General features: G+C 39.9%; 1 protein-coding gene across 1 annotated transcript in view; it reads left to right on the top strand.

The window, feature by feature from the left end:
• LOC121948647 (kalirin-like) overlaps positions 1–18,074 on the top strand; it is a 99,447-nt gene that overhangs the window by 60,982 nt on the left and 20,391 nt on the right. Inside the window, exons 8-14 of the mRNA XM_042494046.1 lie at positions 414–536; positions 4,219–4,341; positions 5,329–5,520; positions 7,749–7,880; positions 10,491–10,589; positions 10,733–10,864; positions 15,632–15,754. Coding sequence (XP_042349980.1) covers positions 414–536; positions 4,219–4,341; positions 5,329–5,520; positions 7,749–7,880; positions 10,491–10,589; positions 10,733–10,864; positions 15,632–15,754 — 924 coding nt within the window. The remainder of the gene's footprint in view (positions 1–413; positions 537–4,218; positions 4,342–5,328; positions 5,521–7,748; positions 7,881–10,490; positions 10,590–10,732; positions 10,865–15,631; positions 15,755–18,074) is intronic.

Below are 18,074 nucleotides of genomic sequence, written 5' to 3'. Positions count from 1 at the left end.
ATGTACATTCAAGTCAGCAAAAAAAAAAAAATTAGAGGGAGGTTCAATGCATGCTGTTTTGTATTTTTGTATGTACTTCTGAGGATACAAGATAATTCTGATAATTATGTTACCAAATACCAAACCATTTAAAATATGTCAATGGTCGCAAACTGGTGATGTGAGCTTATGTTAAAATGCATCTTAACAAGTTAAAATGTGTTACAATTTGAGCAGTAAATTGAAAAGCATTTCACACTGGGATTTCCACCAGACATTGTAAATATCAAACCTTTAATAGCATGGTTCTCTGCTTGTTTTTAAAGAAATTGTCAAACCTCAAATCTCTCAAAGGAGTTGGAGTCAGCTTCAAATGGATAAAACTACCATGAGAAACATAATCTAAATGAATATTGATCCTTGCTTTTTGATAGGTTGCCAGTTTACTGGATAAGCTCCACTCCACGAGGCAGCATCTCCATCAGATGTGGCACGTCAGGAAGCTGAAGCTGGACCAGTGCTTTCAGCTCCGTCTGTTTGAACAGGACGCAGAGAAAGTGAGTCTAACTGAGAGGTCATTATCCCTAGCTGTATGATACAGATGAAATGTGACAAGTGTGTTAAACTTGTATTATTAGTATATAATGTACCACAATGGCTGCATAAGGTATGATAAATCAAAAATTAATGACATCTAGATTTAAATGCAAAAGGTAGTGTAACTCAACACTTCCTTGTTTCATTACTTAGTCTGCTTCACAGAAAAGGTCCCCAGTGATGCACTGTACAGATATCCAGGAGGCCTTTACTTTGAAGCAGCCTCCACACACAGGGAAAGTGTGTAACTAACCATCATCAGCAAGCCTGTTGATCATCACAAGCTCCTCTAAATATTTGTTTCCAAGTTTGAAGAGGCACATCCAGTATTTGAACTTTTGTCCAATTTACCTTCCTCATGGACAGTTTCACACCTCTTTTCACTTGACAAGTGTGACCTCGTAAATTACTCCAGAACCTCCCTAGCCAAGTGAATGAATTTGCCCGTTTATCTCAACAGAGGAGCACAGTTAGTGGTTAAACCAGAGGAAAATCAGCCAGCCTTGATGCACTTCCACCAGGGAAGTGATTAGCTGCGGTTGTGACTGAAAGCTTGGATTCCTTTCATCATTATCATACCAGCCTGTTTACAGCAACATGCAAAACTATTTCAGTTTCTTTCCAAGATGCCATAAATAGAAAGATCACGCTCTCTGATGTTAAGTGGTCGGTATTTGAGGAATACAGGTAATTGCAAACTCAGGAATGCTTTTATTTTGTAAACACCACTCCATAGCCAAGAGAAATACTGCAATAATACTGCATTTTAAAAATTAAAACCTACATACATCACTATTTACTGCAAACTGACCTCCTGAGTAGCTGACATTTGCACAGCTGACACATACCAATATATTTTCAAGACAAAGCATACATTTTTTAATAGACAAAATGTATGAAATTTCTGCTGAAAATGTCTTAAAACGACTACAACTATGTTTTATACTTTGTTCGGTTGTGTATGTATATTATCTCAAATCCCATTTACCCCCTCTAATTGCTCTGGCCTGCAGGGAAACACAGGAATCACTAGCTCATACATTATTATAAATCATACAAAAGGGTAATTCATGAAGAACCGGGCCTGTACAGAATCGATCACTGACAAGGCTAGTTTTTGGTGATTTACATGCTGGCACATGCTGGTCAAGCCCTCAGAAAGAGCAACGGGCTTTGAAGTCAATTTGACACAGTGGTCAAACTGGAGAGTTACAACTTCTGGGCCTGTCATGTGATGCCACTGGGACCAAAAAAAACCTTTTTTACCATGGACTTACACAAATTACACAAAATTACTTGTTCCACTATTGAGATTTGATCCACCCGGTCCAATAAGATTAAAAAAAAAGCTTAGAGGAGCTACAATACTAAATAAATGTATCCTGATCCAAGTTAGTGGAGTGCTAAACCAGACAGCTGCATAGCTGGGTGACGTCTTTTTAGTATACTTACTCTATGGGCTGAGTTCCAGCCAACATTTGTATTTGGGGCCTATGTGGGAGGTAAATGAGCTGAGAAAGGCCCCTTTATGGTATTGTCCATTATGGCCCCATGCCAGTTGCCCACATGGGTGGGTTTACCCTTTGGCCCCAGATAAGAAGCCCAATTTGGGTGCATACCCACATGGTACCCAGGTAGCTCTAGCGTGTTCGGCCCAGTTGAATGAAGTTCATACGCATGCTGCGTCTTTAACCTCCTGGAAAACTGGAGGTCAGTCACTAGGTATTACTTATGTTTCTAATCTGTGCCAACTTTCATGAGTGTGGAGGCAGGTTGCGTCTGAGGTTGCTAAGCAACAGTAACCAGCACTTTACCTTAGCCCTCTTACTAGAAATCCTGAGTGCAAAGCTTCCAGGTGTTTCTTAAGTGTGTATTGGGAAAAAAATAAAAATTTAATATAGACTGTTGGAGAGAGGGAGCCGGCTGTGAGTGGTTGTTCCTCGTCAAGTGACATGCAGTGTGCGCTGCTGCATTCCAAAAGTTGAACTCTATTCATTTCAGGGCACAGTCATTGCATCCTGAAAAACAGGTGCTTGGAAATGCGTGTGCATTGCCACGGTGTCGGCATGGCTATCTGCTGTGTGTCTCTGTTTAAAACAATAGAAATGAACAAGCAAAAAACACATCAACCTATCAATGTGGACAATTGACTTTGGGCCATTATGGAACCTGTGGACAATCCCATCTAGGAGCCCATTTTTCATCTCATTTGCTACCCACATGAATCCCACATACAAATGTTGGCTGGGATGATGTGGAAGATTGGGTAATTTTCTACCCAGGAAGGTTTTGGCTACATGGGCCACTGAGCAACTTTCACAGAAATGAATGAAGCCCTGCCTCCAATGCTGTATCTAGTCCTCTTTATACATCCATGGTTTTAATTGAGAGACCCCTAGCAGTAGACATTACATGCTGTATAAGATGAACGCATGACAAAACACCAGTTACTATGGCAATGGTGCTGTATGATGACGAGGTCATGTACTTGGATCCAGAATGGCTGAACCATGTCAGCCTGTTGCCCTGCCTTTTGTGAGCTGCATGTGTTTGGTAAAACCCTAAGTGATGTTGATAGGAGTGCAGCGTGTACTCTCAAACTCACACATAAACTCAGAATCGCACAAACACAGATGGGCGTCAGCTGACTTGGTGTGTTGTTCCACACTGAAATCCACATGCAAGAGCAGTAAATATTTACTGTAGAGCAAATGGAGAGCAAGAAAGAAAACAGTTTTGTCCACATCAGTGTTGTCATGCTGAGGAACTGCGGGGGTGTGTGGATGAGTTTACACTGTGGGAAACACTCGGCGCGCACAGTGGAGCCAGGGAAACAGTCAGACCTGACGAGGTGTCCGCTCAGTGGAAATCACTGCTGGAAGAATGACTGTGTGGATGATATGGTAACCATGGTAACCACACGGCGCCACAACCGGCCTCCATCTGTCTGCAAAGATTGATTGAGATGGAGAAGCAAGCGTGAAGGTTGTCCTGGTCTCTTCAGCTGTACACTGAGCAGCTCGCAGAGATGACATGAACGAGAGAAAATGATATTTGTGTTTTTAAAGGAATATTTCTTTGTTTGTTTACAGCCTGGGTCGAGTTTATTTCATTTTGGCCACAGTTTCTCTCAGTTGTGGCAGCTTTTTACTCACCAACTTTATTGTAGACACACACAAGATTAGTAAGGGCAGCTGCTGGAAAATGCTAGACATACTGTTATGAACTTCAAAACACAGTACAATACAATCAGCTGAAAAATGCATCACGCAAAGGCTTATATTAAAGAGTAAAATGTAGTTTTAGGATCTACCAACTAAGCAGTAATTGTCTCTGGTAATAAGAAACTAGTTTGACAAATGCATTTCAAGTCAAAGTCTACTTACGAGCTTTTTCAGCGCTTTCAACTGCAAACAGGCTATAACACTGTCGAAGAACTGCTGTTAAATTGTTTAAATGGTCTTTTACTTGCACTCTCACAGCAGATGGTTTCTATTTGTTCCTGAAGCAAATTTCAGTTCCAATGCAATGCTTTCTGTGCTTGCAGTAATTCCAAAAATGAATGTGTGACATACTTCGCAATGTTATTAATCTTGCTCTGTGTGTGTGTGTGTGTGTGTGTGTGTACGTACGTATGTGCAGATGTTTGACTGGATCAGCCACAACAAAGAAGTATTCCTGCAGAGTCACACTGAGATCGGCCGAGGTTACCAACATGCTGTGGAGCTGCAAACTCAACACAACCACTTTGCCATGAACTCCATGGTACCTAAACTTATTAAAGCCATAATTCTCACATCACTGTACATAACAGCAGAGATAAGAAGAGGTTACCAGCATGATAAACACACAGCCAGGCTCTGTGCTAGCTAACCTCTTTATCTGTGTTAAGTTTTAAATACTCTCAGAGTACAGTAGTGTAGTTATGTGGAGTTAGTTTAGATTGAAGGGACTGTTCACCTCCAAATCCAAGAGACATATTTTCCCTGTTACCTGTGGTTACCTGAGTTGCTGTGTGATGGAGATACTGAATGCTTCCCTCTGTGCAGTTATATAGTTGGCTGGTGTAGTTCGGTAGAAAGAAAACATTTCCTACACGAAACTGCTCACAACAAGGTTTGTGGATTATCTTTAGTAAGATTTATGGAAAGAGACATTGCTCGAGTCTTTTTTTTCCTTTTTTTTCAAATATATTTTCTGGCACCTCAGGTACCACAAGCCGAGTGCAATTATATATATATTATATATCGAGAGAAGGCAAACATCTCTATAGCTGATATCTCCAACACTCAGCAAATCACACCAAAACAATCCAGACTGATAAACAGTACCACAGGTGAGATGAAAAGTGTGTATTTTTCACTTTGGAGTGAACTGTCAATTCCGCATAGTATGTCTTAGAACAGCTGTTTGAAAATCAACAAGAGGAATTATTCAAATTTAGCAAAAACATCACAGGCGCACAAGCCATGACAAATAAAGTAAAATACATTTCTTCATTCTTCTTTGTTGAGTTTAGTTAACTACAGAACCGTAAGACACTATGTATGTACTTATTAAAATTGTTATGAAAGGACTTTTATAGAAATGGCTAAACTTTAACTTTCATTACAGATTTAAGTGTCTTGATGCAGTATTTCATGCAAATAATTAAACACAGTTGTACTAAAGAAAGCAAGAGGATAAGCCAGTTGGTTGCCAACAGCACTGTTGTTAATATTAATGTCAATTATTATTTTCTTCCCCATCCAGAATGCCTATGTAAATATCAACAGGATCATGTCAGTGGCGAGCCGTCTGGCCGAGGCCGGTCACTACGCCTCCACACAGATAAAACAGATCTCGAGTCAGCTGGATCAGGACTGGAAAAGTTTTGCTGCTGCACTTGATGAGCGCTCCACCATCCTCGCCATGTCATCTGTCTTTCACCAGAAGGCTGAACAGGTGAGAACAATTACCTAGATATCTTGTAGCAGAGATTTTCTTGTGAACTGACATCAGTGAGGACAAATCCATTTTCAGGTGGAAACACATTGGATGTGTTTGTGGAGAAAAAGTAAACACCATCTAACCTGATGTAAGGACTTCCCCCTCACTTCTTTGTCATTAGAGGAAAAGCGGCTCCACTTACTGTGAGACTGCTGATGCTTGGTTACTGATGTGGTAACTATCTAATCTAGGAATCTCCACAGCAGACACATGTCCAGAATGTAAAATGTAAATGGGACATTTTTAGTGTCTGATTATACTGAATAGACCAAACTGCTCTGCTGCTGATTCTTGGAAGGTTGACATGGCAACAGATGGGACTTGTTTGATTCCTGCTGGGCCCTTGACATTAGCTACAAGTGTACATTTGAGAGAGCCGGAGATGAAAGACTAAATGAGGGAGAGAGTGAGTGGTTGGGAGCAGAGAAAGGATTGGCTGAGTTTGAGAGAGAGCCTAATAAAAAACAGAGAAACAAAAACGTGTCAGGATAAAAGATGGAACACAAGATGGGAGGAGAGACACAGGCGAAAGGAAATTGGCAAGGCTACAGAGAGAGTAAACGTTACAGAGTGTGAAAACAAGAGAGATTTAGAGAGAGAGGTATAGGCTGCTTTCATTTTTGCAGCCTATTAACCCTGTTGGTAAATTACTACAAAACTTGTAACAATACTAACGTCCTTGAGAATTTGCAGTGTCCATTCATACAGTATGTGTGTATCTATATACCAGATTGCAATGTTTGTTTACATTAACTCCCGGATGTGAAACCTCTGTATCATATATGGAACAGCTGAGATTTCAATAGAAGATGATTAGGTCTTGTTGTGTTTTGGGGTGCTAGATACCAATATAATATGGAGGAAGGTTCAGATTTTTTTTTAACTGTTGGGCTGCAGACTAGCTTAAAATACCAACTTTAATTTACTTTCTTCTTTAACCATGTTTAAGAAAAATGATGAAAAATCAACCTTTACCTTGTACCTTGTACAATCACAGCTGGAAATGCTGCTTTGTTTTGCTGAAAAACATCCCATTTCCATTGCAAAATGCCTAATGGAAACACCACCAGAAGTACAGCAATGTGTTTCCAAAAAACGCCTGTTTTGGTTATACAATGGCTGCTTGAAACGGTGCTGGAAATACAGTGATGTGACACTAACCAATGTGTTAAGTGTCATGATGGCCATTGAAAATGCTGTGCAATGCCACTATGAATACAGGGATGTGTCACAAAAAAAACTGTTTTTTGTTGCACAATGGCTGCTGGAAACACAGCAAAATGGTGCTAAAAAGCATACCAGAAACAACAGATAGATCAGACCACTGGCGTTATATCTGTATCTTTAAATGTTACAGAAATAAACAAGTTTGCCGATTCACATGTAACTGAAAACAGTTGGCAGTTGTCTACCTGTGAATGATTGTTGTTGTTAGTGGGATGTCACAGTGATTGGATCCATATGTATCTATATTCTTACAAATACAGGGGATTTAAATGTAAATATGTAGAGGAAGGATCATGCGTTAAATAAAATCAAAAAGATTTGAAGCTGTGGTTCCCAAAGTGTTTTTGCTCTTGTGATCCAATATTGATTAGCAGTGTTCTACCAGGGACCCAAGCTCACAAATACATAACTGACTACAACCTCTACATGTACCTACATTAGCCTACTACCAAGACAGGCAGAAACACTGTTTAAACTAAAATGTATCGAACAATAAATCCTCAAACAGGGCACATTTTTGAGAGAAGGAATTTAAATGAAAGGAGGCTGACATGCACGCCATGCACGCAAACGGTGAAAATGTTGCAGTAACTGACAGTTGTCAATACACATTAGAAAGATGATTATTCATAGTATGAGCGTGTTGAGTATTTAAAGCAATCGTCCTGGCAGTGTGACCTGCACTTATTGAGATATCTCACTCTGGACACAAGCGTTGGATGGACTGGATGTGCCTCCACCCTTTGGCCCAGAACAGTGATACATTGTAAAAGGGTGAAAGCAGATAAAAAATGTGTATAGCTGTTAATTATATTAGCAACTACAATGTAAAAAGTCAGCATTTCATTATAGACAAACCATCTCAGTATTTATCTATGTGTTAGCTGTGTTGTTAGATGGATTCATATATGAATGCACACGTTTTATGACTTTTTATACGTCTGTTGTTTCCTCAGTTCTTGTCGGAGGTGGAGGCCTGGTGTAAAGTCTGCAGCGAGGGAGGGTTACCGTCAGAGATGCAGGAGCTGGAAATCGCCATCCACCGCCACCAGAGCCTGTACGAGCAAGTCACCCAGGCTTACACTGAGGTAAACCAACAGCACACCTAACCACATAACCTGGTCACTTAAATCTACTGCTGCCACCAGAGCTTTTATGATGACATCATTGTAAATGAGGGCAGGCCCCCAATGATTTTTCGAGTCTAAATAAAGAGAATAATAGGTCACAAAGGTTTAAGCCAGCATTTTACTGCAGCCAAACTTAAAGTTGACACTGACCTGTTGTCTTTGGCTTCTATGTAATCAACGTATTGCTTTAAAACTAAAGATATGAATTCCAGAGTTTGAGTTTACTGCTCACTGCCGTCTCTAACAGTTTTTTGGCACCAGTTTCTTTCATTTTGTTATTTGCTTACAAAACATTTTTTCTCCACTTTTCTTCATTATAAATTTGTATGTTGCTACATGCTTCAGTATCCACTTCCTTGTGTGTGGTTTAGGGTAGCTCCAATATGTGTCCCTTATTTGTTATTGTGTCAGTGATGATTAAGAAAGACAGTTACACTAACTATACTACCATTTCTGTTTGTAACACTGCATGCCCTGGAACTCTTTGAGATTTGAACAACTCTGCCTGAAGTGCAACAGAAAATATTTCAGCTTTTTGGACAGTGGAAACATTTTGAAAGCATTCTTGAAAATAAGTTCTTGAATAGACTGAAAAGTGTGCACTATGTTTGCAAAGTGCAATTTACACTTCTAGTTGTTTGGGAATGGTGATGTTAGTAAAAATGCTAAGGTGGAAAATCTTAAAAAGTTTTATCAGTACGCCTCTCAGGATAGGATATGTACTTCAGAATACATAGTCTCTCTTTTGGGTGCTGTTAGTGCTGCGCTCTGGCAGCTCAGTGATGCTGGCTGTGACTTGCGGTGATGACAGGGTGGCGTTGGTCAGCTGCCACACCACCAGCGTATCCAGATCCGCTGTCTGAAAACCCCCTGCGTTCCACTAAATTTAGTCTCTGAACACTCTCACTCCTCTCTGCCCCTTTGCAGCAGTCCAGTTTGCGGCGTTTTATCTTCACTGGCTGGCTGTTGCAGTGTTAGCTTAATTTATGCTTATCTGTGAAAAGATAAGTCCATATATACTCACACATAAAGCTCTGGGCAGAGGCTCACACTGAAGCAGTTAGGTTTGGCAGGCTATGACAGCATTGTTTCCTGTTGAGCACGCTACAAAAAGTGACACGCTCCTAGACTGGCATGTTTTTTTTCTTGTTCTCTCAAACTTGATGCATTTATTTAATGAGGTGAAAGTGCGTTACAGTGTGGCAGTGTTACCTCTAATTTTCCAGAAAGTATGAAACTGAAGCAGAAGCTCTTCTTGTTTGATTTAAATTAGTAAAGATAAGTTACAACATGATGCTCTCTGTTCTGGGACTACAAACATCTTTGAATGCTTAAAAGCAGAGAAGATGAAGATGCAGGTGTCTAGGGTGCCAGGTGTGTGTGTGTGTGTGTGTGTGTGTGTGTGTGTGTGTGTGTGTGTGTCTGTGTGTGTGTGTGTGTGTGTGTCTGTGTCTGTGTCTGTGTATCTGTGTGTCTGTGTCTGTGTGTGTGGAGGCATGTGCTGGAGCTGCTCTTTCCTCAGTTGCTTTCAGTAGACAGAAAGTGCCTGTAATCTCTGCAGAGCGTTTGTGTCATCGCTGCTTCAAAAGAACAAACTCCCTCATGCAGTTTGGTGTTCTACCTCCTGATCAAGGCTACAGCCTGCACTGGACCTTGGTTTTGAATCGTCTTTACAGCTAATTTTATAAAAAATACTGTTTAGCTTGTTGCCCTTTTGCATCTCATTATGTAAATCATCTTAATGTTTTTCCATGTTAGTGCCAGTCCTGCAGTTTAGCAGCTCAGGAGCCAATAATGTTTCTGAGGGGGTTCTCTGCTCAAGTAAAAGCAGTAGGGCTGAAACAATTAGTTGATTAGTTTTCAGATATATATTTTATAAAATGCACATAAACACAGATGAGTCTGATGTTTGAACCAGTTTCCAAAAACTGCAATAACTACCACATTTTCAAAGTTCATTACCGTTTTGGTTGTAATTGATAAAAACAAAACAAAAAAAGATCAGATAAAGCAGGCACATTGCTTTGTACAGCACCTTTCAACAACAAGGCAATTCAGAGTGATTTACAAAGGACATTATTACAAGCTATAAAAGAAACACAAGGACATGAGACATAAAAAGACACACAGGGCTCATTTCTTGCAGAGAGGAAACAAGGGTCACTGCTTGTGTGTGACGCAGAGGTTTTAGTGGTGTGTTTCCACATATAATTTAGCAATTAGCAGTGAGAAAAGAAATGCTGATTTAGAAAGTATATATTTGTTCCGGAGAGGAGACAGAACAAAGAGAGGAGAGAAAAAGCATGAAATGCTTTAACGCAACATTGAATTTTTCCTAATTACAATCTCTTTGTAAAAAGAACTTTTACTCTTTGTATTTTTCTGCCTGATTTCCTGTCTTCATTAAACAGGTTCAGCCTTGACAAAACGTAGCAAAACATTTTACAAAGAAAACAGTGGTGCTTTGGACACCCCATTGTCTCAAACGCACTTCTTCTTTCTTGCTTTATTTCTAATTATTATTATTTATTTATGATCTCTCTGTGATCTATCTGTCTGTGTTTCCAGGTGAGTCAGGATGGCAAAGCCCTATTGGACGTCCTCCAGAGGCCTCTGAGTCCCGGCAACTCTGATTCGCTGACAGCCACTGCCAATTACTCCAAAGCGGTCAGTGCCATTGTTTTCTTTTCTTAGGGTCAGGCTCCTCCTGCGAGCCAATAACAACAGAGAGACAGCTTTAAATGTTTTATTTCAAGTAAAAACGGAAAAAAGAACAAAATATGTTAGTTAACATTTATGTTAATTCTCAGGTACACTGCATCCTGGATGTGGTTCATGAGGTTCTCCACCATCAGCGGCGTCTGGAGAATATTTGGCAGCATCGAAAGGTCCGACTGCACCAGAGACTGCAGCTGTGTGTGTTCCAGCAGGATGTCCAACAGGTACACATACATACACACGCACACAAACACATACAGCAGGCAAGGGAAATGACAACATTAGGAGTGTGTTAGAGAGAGAAGAATGGGACTATATTGTTGCTTTTGGATGTAAACCTCAAAATGACAGTTTTTTATGAACTGAGAAAAACAACATTGCAAATTGTTTTTGCAGTTTTTATTTTACTAGAGTGTTTGGAAGAATTTTACTTACTCACGAGGTCAGAGAATTTTGTCAAACCACAGTGGAGCATGTAATCTTGTATGCAAGCGTGTGATCATGTGAACAGACGTATGTGTTTTTGTGTGTGAGTAATGGACTTTGCGTAGCAGAACCACCACAAAATGTTCATTCATCTCTGCTGTCCTCTCGTCCCAGTTAAACGGTGTGTAATGTGAAAATTCCTGAGATGAAACGCTCAGAGCGGATCTCTGCTCTGCTGGTAGCGCTGCTCATATTTCACAGACAAGCAGACTATGTGGTTTTGGAAAGGTGTCAGCCCAGATTCCTAGAGGTTTTAAAGATATTCGGGAGCTCAGAATGTAATATCAGAGCTATGTTTTATAAAGGATATTTTTAACCAGTAGAGTTTCATCGGTGGGGAACGAGGGGGAGGTTTTATTTATGACATTACTTTCTTTAATGTGATTGTGGGTCGGACAGTAATACATTAAGAATGAGGTACACCAGATACTGTTGGCATTACTAAAACCTCTGGAATCTCAGTAAAGAGTCGACATGTGTATGCTCTGAGGAGTTTTTTTCTCAGAAATTATGAAAATAAAGTACAGTAACAAGGACAAAGAGAGTCGCTGATGCCAAACTGCTGAAGCGAAGTCCAGCTGCAGAGATGCAGCCACCGTAGCTCAACACCTGCAGTTTCAGTCCACTCTATGCCCCCTCAGGACAAAGGCCCCAACAGTAGCAACTGTTTAGACCTGCAGATGTAGACATGTTGAAAAGCTCCACCTGCAGGCAAGGAAAGTAACAGATATATGTATACTTGTCTGGTACAAGTCGCTTGTGATACTTTACAGCCAAATTACATGGGACAAGGATGCTGCGTGACACGCCTGCCGCAGCATTCTCACAGCAGGGCGTGTCCATTATAATCAACTGAAGCTGCTACACTGACAATGTGCTGCTCATCTCTATTTTTACGTGTCTGGTCTATTTTTTTCTCTCAATGAGTGGCTCCCTGGTCTCCCAACAGATGAAACTACACAAAACTGTGTAAAAAAATAAGCACAATCTGTTTTAAAAGATTAAAATGGATACCTCATCGTTTCAGAGGCAATGCAAAGTCCTTTAAATTAAAATGAATCATGTAACACTGTCTTATATTTTGACTAATATTTATGTATATGTAAATAATTTGCTCTGGGTAAAGTAATTGAAAAAGGAAGGACAGTGCATGAAAAGTACTTGAAAGTCCATGAATTTCATTTTTTAATGTCTGCAGAGTATAAGCCCTGTTTTAAAATTTCACATTAAAATGAGTCAATCAAATGGAGTCATTCTGTATTTAAAAGGATCCATTAATCAATAAAGTAGTGCCAGTTTAAACAGCTCACTCTGCCAACCCTTGCATAACCAACAGCATTATCACTTGGCAAAACTCACTATACACACAGGAAGCTGCAATTCAACCGCACGCTATTAAGACAGAGTCTGTGTAGCAGGTAAAAATAAAAAATAAAAATAAATAAAATGCCCCGCCTTTGTGCACCATGCATTTTGGTTGTGATAATGAAAATCACATGTTCACATGAGGCTGTATTCACATACCCGCCCAGCAACTGCCTATTGCAAGAGCATTGCCCTAAAAAACAAAGCCGCTATGGTCCAGAGCTGTGATGACAGGCATGTGCTTCACTGAACGTCACTGTTGGAAGTGCAAGCTAGCTTTGGACTGTGCAAAAACCTGCATACTGTAGCAGGACAATGGGAATCACTAAAATTATTAAAGATTTTGACATATTCCAGCAATTTACCAATCATCTGACATTTGGTTGAAATGATATCCCAGGCCCAGTTTTTCTTCTTGTTGCGCCAACAAGTTACTAGTGCTGCATCATAAAACTATTCAGACATCATCAGCACCTCCATCTTCTATTAAATCGTTCAAAGCCAGGAAGCTGCCACCAGAAGTTCAACAAATTGAACGCTTACTAGCGGAGCAAAATCTGTGCACGTTCACATCGGCAGCAACCACATTTTACTCCTACGGTGGTGCTTAAAATCGCTTCCCCTCTGCCATCTTCTCCCTATTGAAATGACTTGAGGTGGCATATTACCTCATGGCATTGTGAAAGCAGCTTTAAGCATGTTTCTGCTGTATAAACACAGACCCAGTTATTTATCTTGGTAAGAGATTTTAGCTAAAAAAAATTGTAGGTGTCCACTCAGAAAAACAGAGCAGATGGATGAAGTGTATCCATACTAATTTTCTAGCACAGCTGTTAATCCTTTGTACTGATTACTTTAACAAGAGAGTTTCACTGCAGTGCAAAATGTAGAAGTGCTCTAACTGTAAGTCATGTGACATTGTCTTTTTAAAACTTAATGAGGAATTTTACTTTCGAAATCAAGGGCTTCAGAAGGAACTCCTCCCTATTCACAGTTCTATTGGGTTCAGGTTTAATTAAATATATAGACACACAATCAGAGGAGCACATTGAATTAAGTTAAAACTGGTCCACTTTAACTTAAGTCATTGTTATGTGCCTTATTTTTTAAATGAATGGCCAAGACTTTGAGAGAGATTTTGAGCATCAGGCAGACTACAAATGCAAAGATGGATGCTCTGAGTGCGGGAGCCATGCGTACATTTTTATGTGACCCAGGAGAGAGTGTGAGAAAGTGTTTAAGAGAGCTAAAAAGACAAAAAGAGAGAGAGAGAGAGAAATAGTGAGTTAAGAAGAGACTGTATCAGTCGGTTATAAATTCATTGAAAACAGAGCTTTGCCAACTGTACTCGTCATGCTTCAGTTTCTATGAGACTCCAGAGAGAGACAAAGAGACACACACGGAGGGCGAGAGACGCACACAGAAAGTGAGACAAGGAGCAAGTGAGAGAGTAAGCTCATACCAATAGTCTATAAATCACTGAGAACAGGGCTATTCCAACCAGAGTTATAATGCTGCAGGATATATGTGACCCCAGAGAGGAAGAGGCAGAGATGCAGGAGTAAAGGCTGATAGAGAACATATTAGGTGTGTAGTTTTATTTGGCAGTTTTAGCTGCACATTCAAACAAAGATTGTCCAGCTGCAGTCTCTGGGCTCTGGCTTGTGTCTGATGTGACCTTTCGCTGACCTCTTTTTGGCTCCAGCTGGACTGACCACACTACACTGACGTCATGAATGACAGCATTGTTCATCCTTAAATATGAAGTACAACCAATCCCAAAAAAGTGGGGACGATGTGTAAAATGTCAATAAAAGCAGAATGCGATGACTTATAGATCTTTTTTGACCTATGGTCAGTTAAATACAACCAAAGAAAAGATATAAGGGAACTTAAAAGAACTTAAATCGAAAAAAGAACTAGTATAAAAGATCCAGGTTAGGGTTGCAAATTGTAGGCATTTTACTCAATCAATTAATCAGTAAAATTAGCAAAAAATGAATTGTTATTTGAAAAAAAAACATACAACTATTTAAAACAATACCCAATATGTCTTTGCCTCAGTGAAAGCTCACAGCAACAAACTGTATTTATTTTGACAACATTTCATAGCCTGTGGATTAATTGATTAAATTTCACGTTAAATTCTTAACACCTGATCAATTGATCATCAGTTGATTATTATACTTAATTCAGGTCCAGGTTCTCAGGGTGGTTTGAAAAATATATAAGGCTTTTAATTCATAGGGCTAGAAACATTAAAAATACACCAACCTGTATTGGCTTGCGCCTTCTTTGGGGTGTAATGACACACTGAGACAAAGAGAGTGATTATAGTTGTCAGTAGTTTTATGCTTTTCTAACCATCCTCAGTGCCTGGTCCAGGATCTTTAATACCACTATTTTTTGGTTATAAGTTCCCTTTTTTTTGGAATTATTCTCCTCTATAAGCACTGGTGGTTTGAGGGACTCTAGAAGCATTACTGCTGCCTCTCTTTTTCAAAAGGTATTCAATAATAAAACTAATTAACTTCATTGTTTTTTGTAAATATACAGTCATTCTCAATTTGATGCCTGTAACACGTTCCAAAGAAGTTGGGACTGGGATATGATAACCACTTTGTGACATCACTTTTCTTTAAAAAAAAAAAAAAGTAAATGTGGGGCACTGATTGTTGAAATTTAGACAGATTTGACGCTATATGCTGCTCAATACTAGTTCTGTATTGTGAAAGATGCATTCCAACCTACATCATAGGCAGAAAACCCTATAAAACAAAGAACTAAGAGCTGAGATACGATAACTGAAAAAAGTACCAACATTATACCAATTAAACAACAAAGTGACTGATGTTGCCTTGCAGTCGTCACATCTGTGATGACGTTTGGCCTCCAGTAGTCTAATGATACAGAATATTTAACGTCCTTTTCTTCTCGACCGCAGTGACCTAAATCATGAAGGTTTCATCTGTTCCATTCTTAATTTATGAGGTCTGAGACCATTTTGTGCCACTGATCTGTATGTACACTTTAAAAAAAGTGCGCAGCGCCAAGAACAGAAAGCTCAGCAGGTGATCTTTAACCCTGAGTGTGTTTGAAGAGATGTTGTGAAGATGATCTCTGTGTTCTCTCTCCTCCAGGTGATGGACTGGATAGAGAACCACGGCGAGGCTTTCCTCAGCAAACACACCGGTGTCGGGAAATCCCTCCACAGAGCCCGTGCCCTGCAGAAAAGACACGACGACTTTGAAGACGTAGCTCAGGTGAGTCTGTCTGTCCATATGGGTCTCCATCCAAGTATTGTTAAAGTCAGGCCCGCACTACTGTAGTTTTGGTGTTTGACCCAAAATGAAAATTTTGTCACTGTCTAAACTCCTTGAGCTCAGGAGTTGGTCAGTGCATATCTGTACTCTCATTTCCAATATCAACACAACATATAAGAAATCCACTTGTATCACGGAAATTTTGAAGTTTGTTTTTACCAAATGTTTATTTGCTTGCCTTACACACATCTGCAAGTAATCTTCCTTGATTAATCCCAAATTTTCAAAACCACCATGCCTGGTGGCGGCAGGAAGCATGAAGACCTCTACCTAACCATTTATGGTCACGAGCCTCTCCTGAAAGATCTGCAGAAGATGTTATCCATTCCTGAATTCCAGCGCTACAGTCTATCATGTAGAAAACACTGGAAGTGGAGTTTAGCCATAAAAATGGAAACAAAACAAAGAAACATGTTGAAGCTTTCAGCAGAGATTTAAAAAAAACTGAGTAAAAATGTGGTTTGTCTGCAAAGCCAGTGCTGCAGTAGAAATTGTTTAAATATTCGCCATAATGAAAAAATAGAAAGATTATATAGAACGCACAGCAGAGAAAGTTCTCTGTTCAATATTGAATAGTACACAGGCCATATTACTGCAGGGCCCTCAGTGTCTTTGAGCCTCGAGTTGAGCCCTTAAGTTATGCAACATTTGCTGTTCAACATTGTACAAAACTGTCTACTTAAAGAAGCGCTCACAGAAATATTGGTTCATATACAGTTGAAGCCTTGAGGGGCTTTGAAGTGGGTTGTTTGTAGTAAAAGTGTGTGATGTACTTCTCTATTGAAGTTGTCAGTTGTCTGATTTGATTTGTTTGAAAGTCAAGTGAGTGCTCCTATAGCAGATGATGTGTGTGTGTTTGTGCATTTCAGAGGATTGCTTTGGAGACCAAATGTGATCACAATCATCAAATCATAATGTCTCTGCTGTTGTTAAATGAACACACTCACTGACAGTCAAACTGACTTTCCTTTCTCATCTCGTCATTCTCCCTTTGTCTTCTTGTCATTTTTCTCCCCTCTTTCATGTAGCTGACATCCCACCACCTTTCCACACTCAATTGATTTTTTCTTAAAGGCTTTCTTAACAACTTTGCAACTAGAGATCTGATCGGGTCCAAAATATCAGGCCTGACCCGACATGAACCCTGCACAGTTTCTGTCTAAGCCCGACCTTAGCCTGAATCATGGCAGCAGTTGTGGGTCCAAACCCAATTCAAAACTTAAATTTCCATTTTAAATTTTGATTTTTTTAATATCACATAATATTTTACTCATCAGCTAAGGGCCGACATGTTTCCTCACTTCTCCTCCATGTCTGTCTTCAGGAGACTGTCATCAGCTCTCTCTCACACACAACATGTTGTGCAGAGCAGACTGCGCCTCGTGGTGCGTCGCCATCTTTGAGTGTTCACAGCGGTTCATTGTGATGCACAACATGATGATGATCACTGCTTTTCACTGCAAGTTATGCACATCTCTCCCGCTGCTGAGGAAGCAGAGGCAAACACTGTCAACCAAGTCACCTCTCTTTCTCTCATTTTCCCTCAAGTCCAATGTGACTTATGGAGTTTGTGTACTGTATGTGTGAAAATGAACTCCTAATTTTAATGTTTTTTTCACTTTAAATCTAATTCTAAATCTCAATATTTTCATTAGTTGTAATGGGTTAATGGCTGAACAGCTCATGACATTACACAGACTATTAAGGGAAGGGAATTTTTGAGAAGTGACAGCCCGGTCAGGATTGAAGTGGGTGGGTCTGGCTCAGTCAGGTTGGGGCAGAGAATCACAGCTAGACATCATCAAGTGTTTTCTCATTCTTAAAAAAATGCTGCATGCTGTGGTCTAATACAAGATAAGATAATCCTTTATTAGTCCGACAATGGGGAAATTTGCATCGTTTCATCTGCAAAGTGTGCACATGATACGTAAGCAAAAGAACAATCGAAACAGTAAAAAAGGTGCAATAGTGAAAAACAAGGTGCAAATTCAACAGCTGAAAAATATTTACATCAATTGCACATGGAAGATAATTGCACCTGTGAAAAATAGCACTCTAGTATAAGTCCAGTTGATGTGTGTGGCCTACTGGGAGCAGTGCTGGTTGTACATTCTGACTGCAGCAGGAAGGACGGACCTGTGGAGCTGCTCCTTCGCTCGCTGTGACTTCCATTGCTATCTCAAATCAAATAACACAGTAAGACAGGTGCCTATTCAGAATCCATGGCAATTGATAAACCACAGCTCAGCGGAGTTTCAGT

Source organism: Plectropomus leopardus, chromosome 10 (assembly GCF_008729295.1).
Source record: "Plectropomus leopardus isolate mb chromosome 10, YSFRI_Pleo_2.0, whole genome shotgun sequence".
Taxonomy (NCBI): Eukaryota; Metazoa; Chordata; class Actinopteri; order Perciformes; family Serranidae; genus Plectropomus; species Plectropomus leopardus.
The sequence above is the reverse complement of the archived record's forward strand: the minus strand, read 5'-3'. Positions and strand labels throughout refer to the sequence as shown.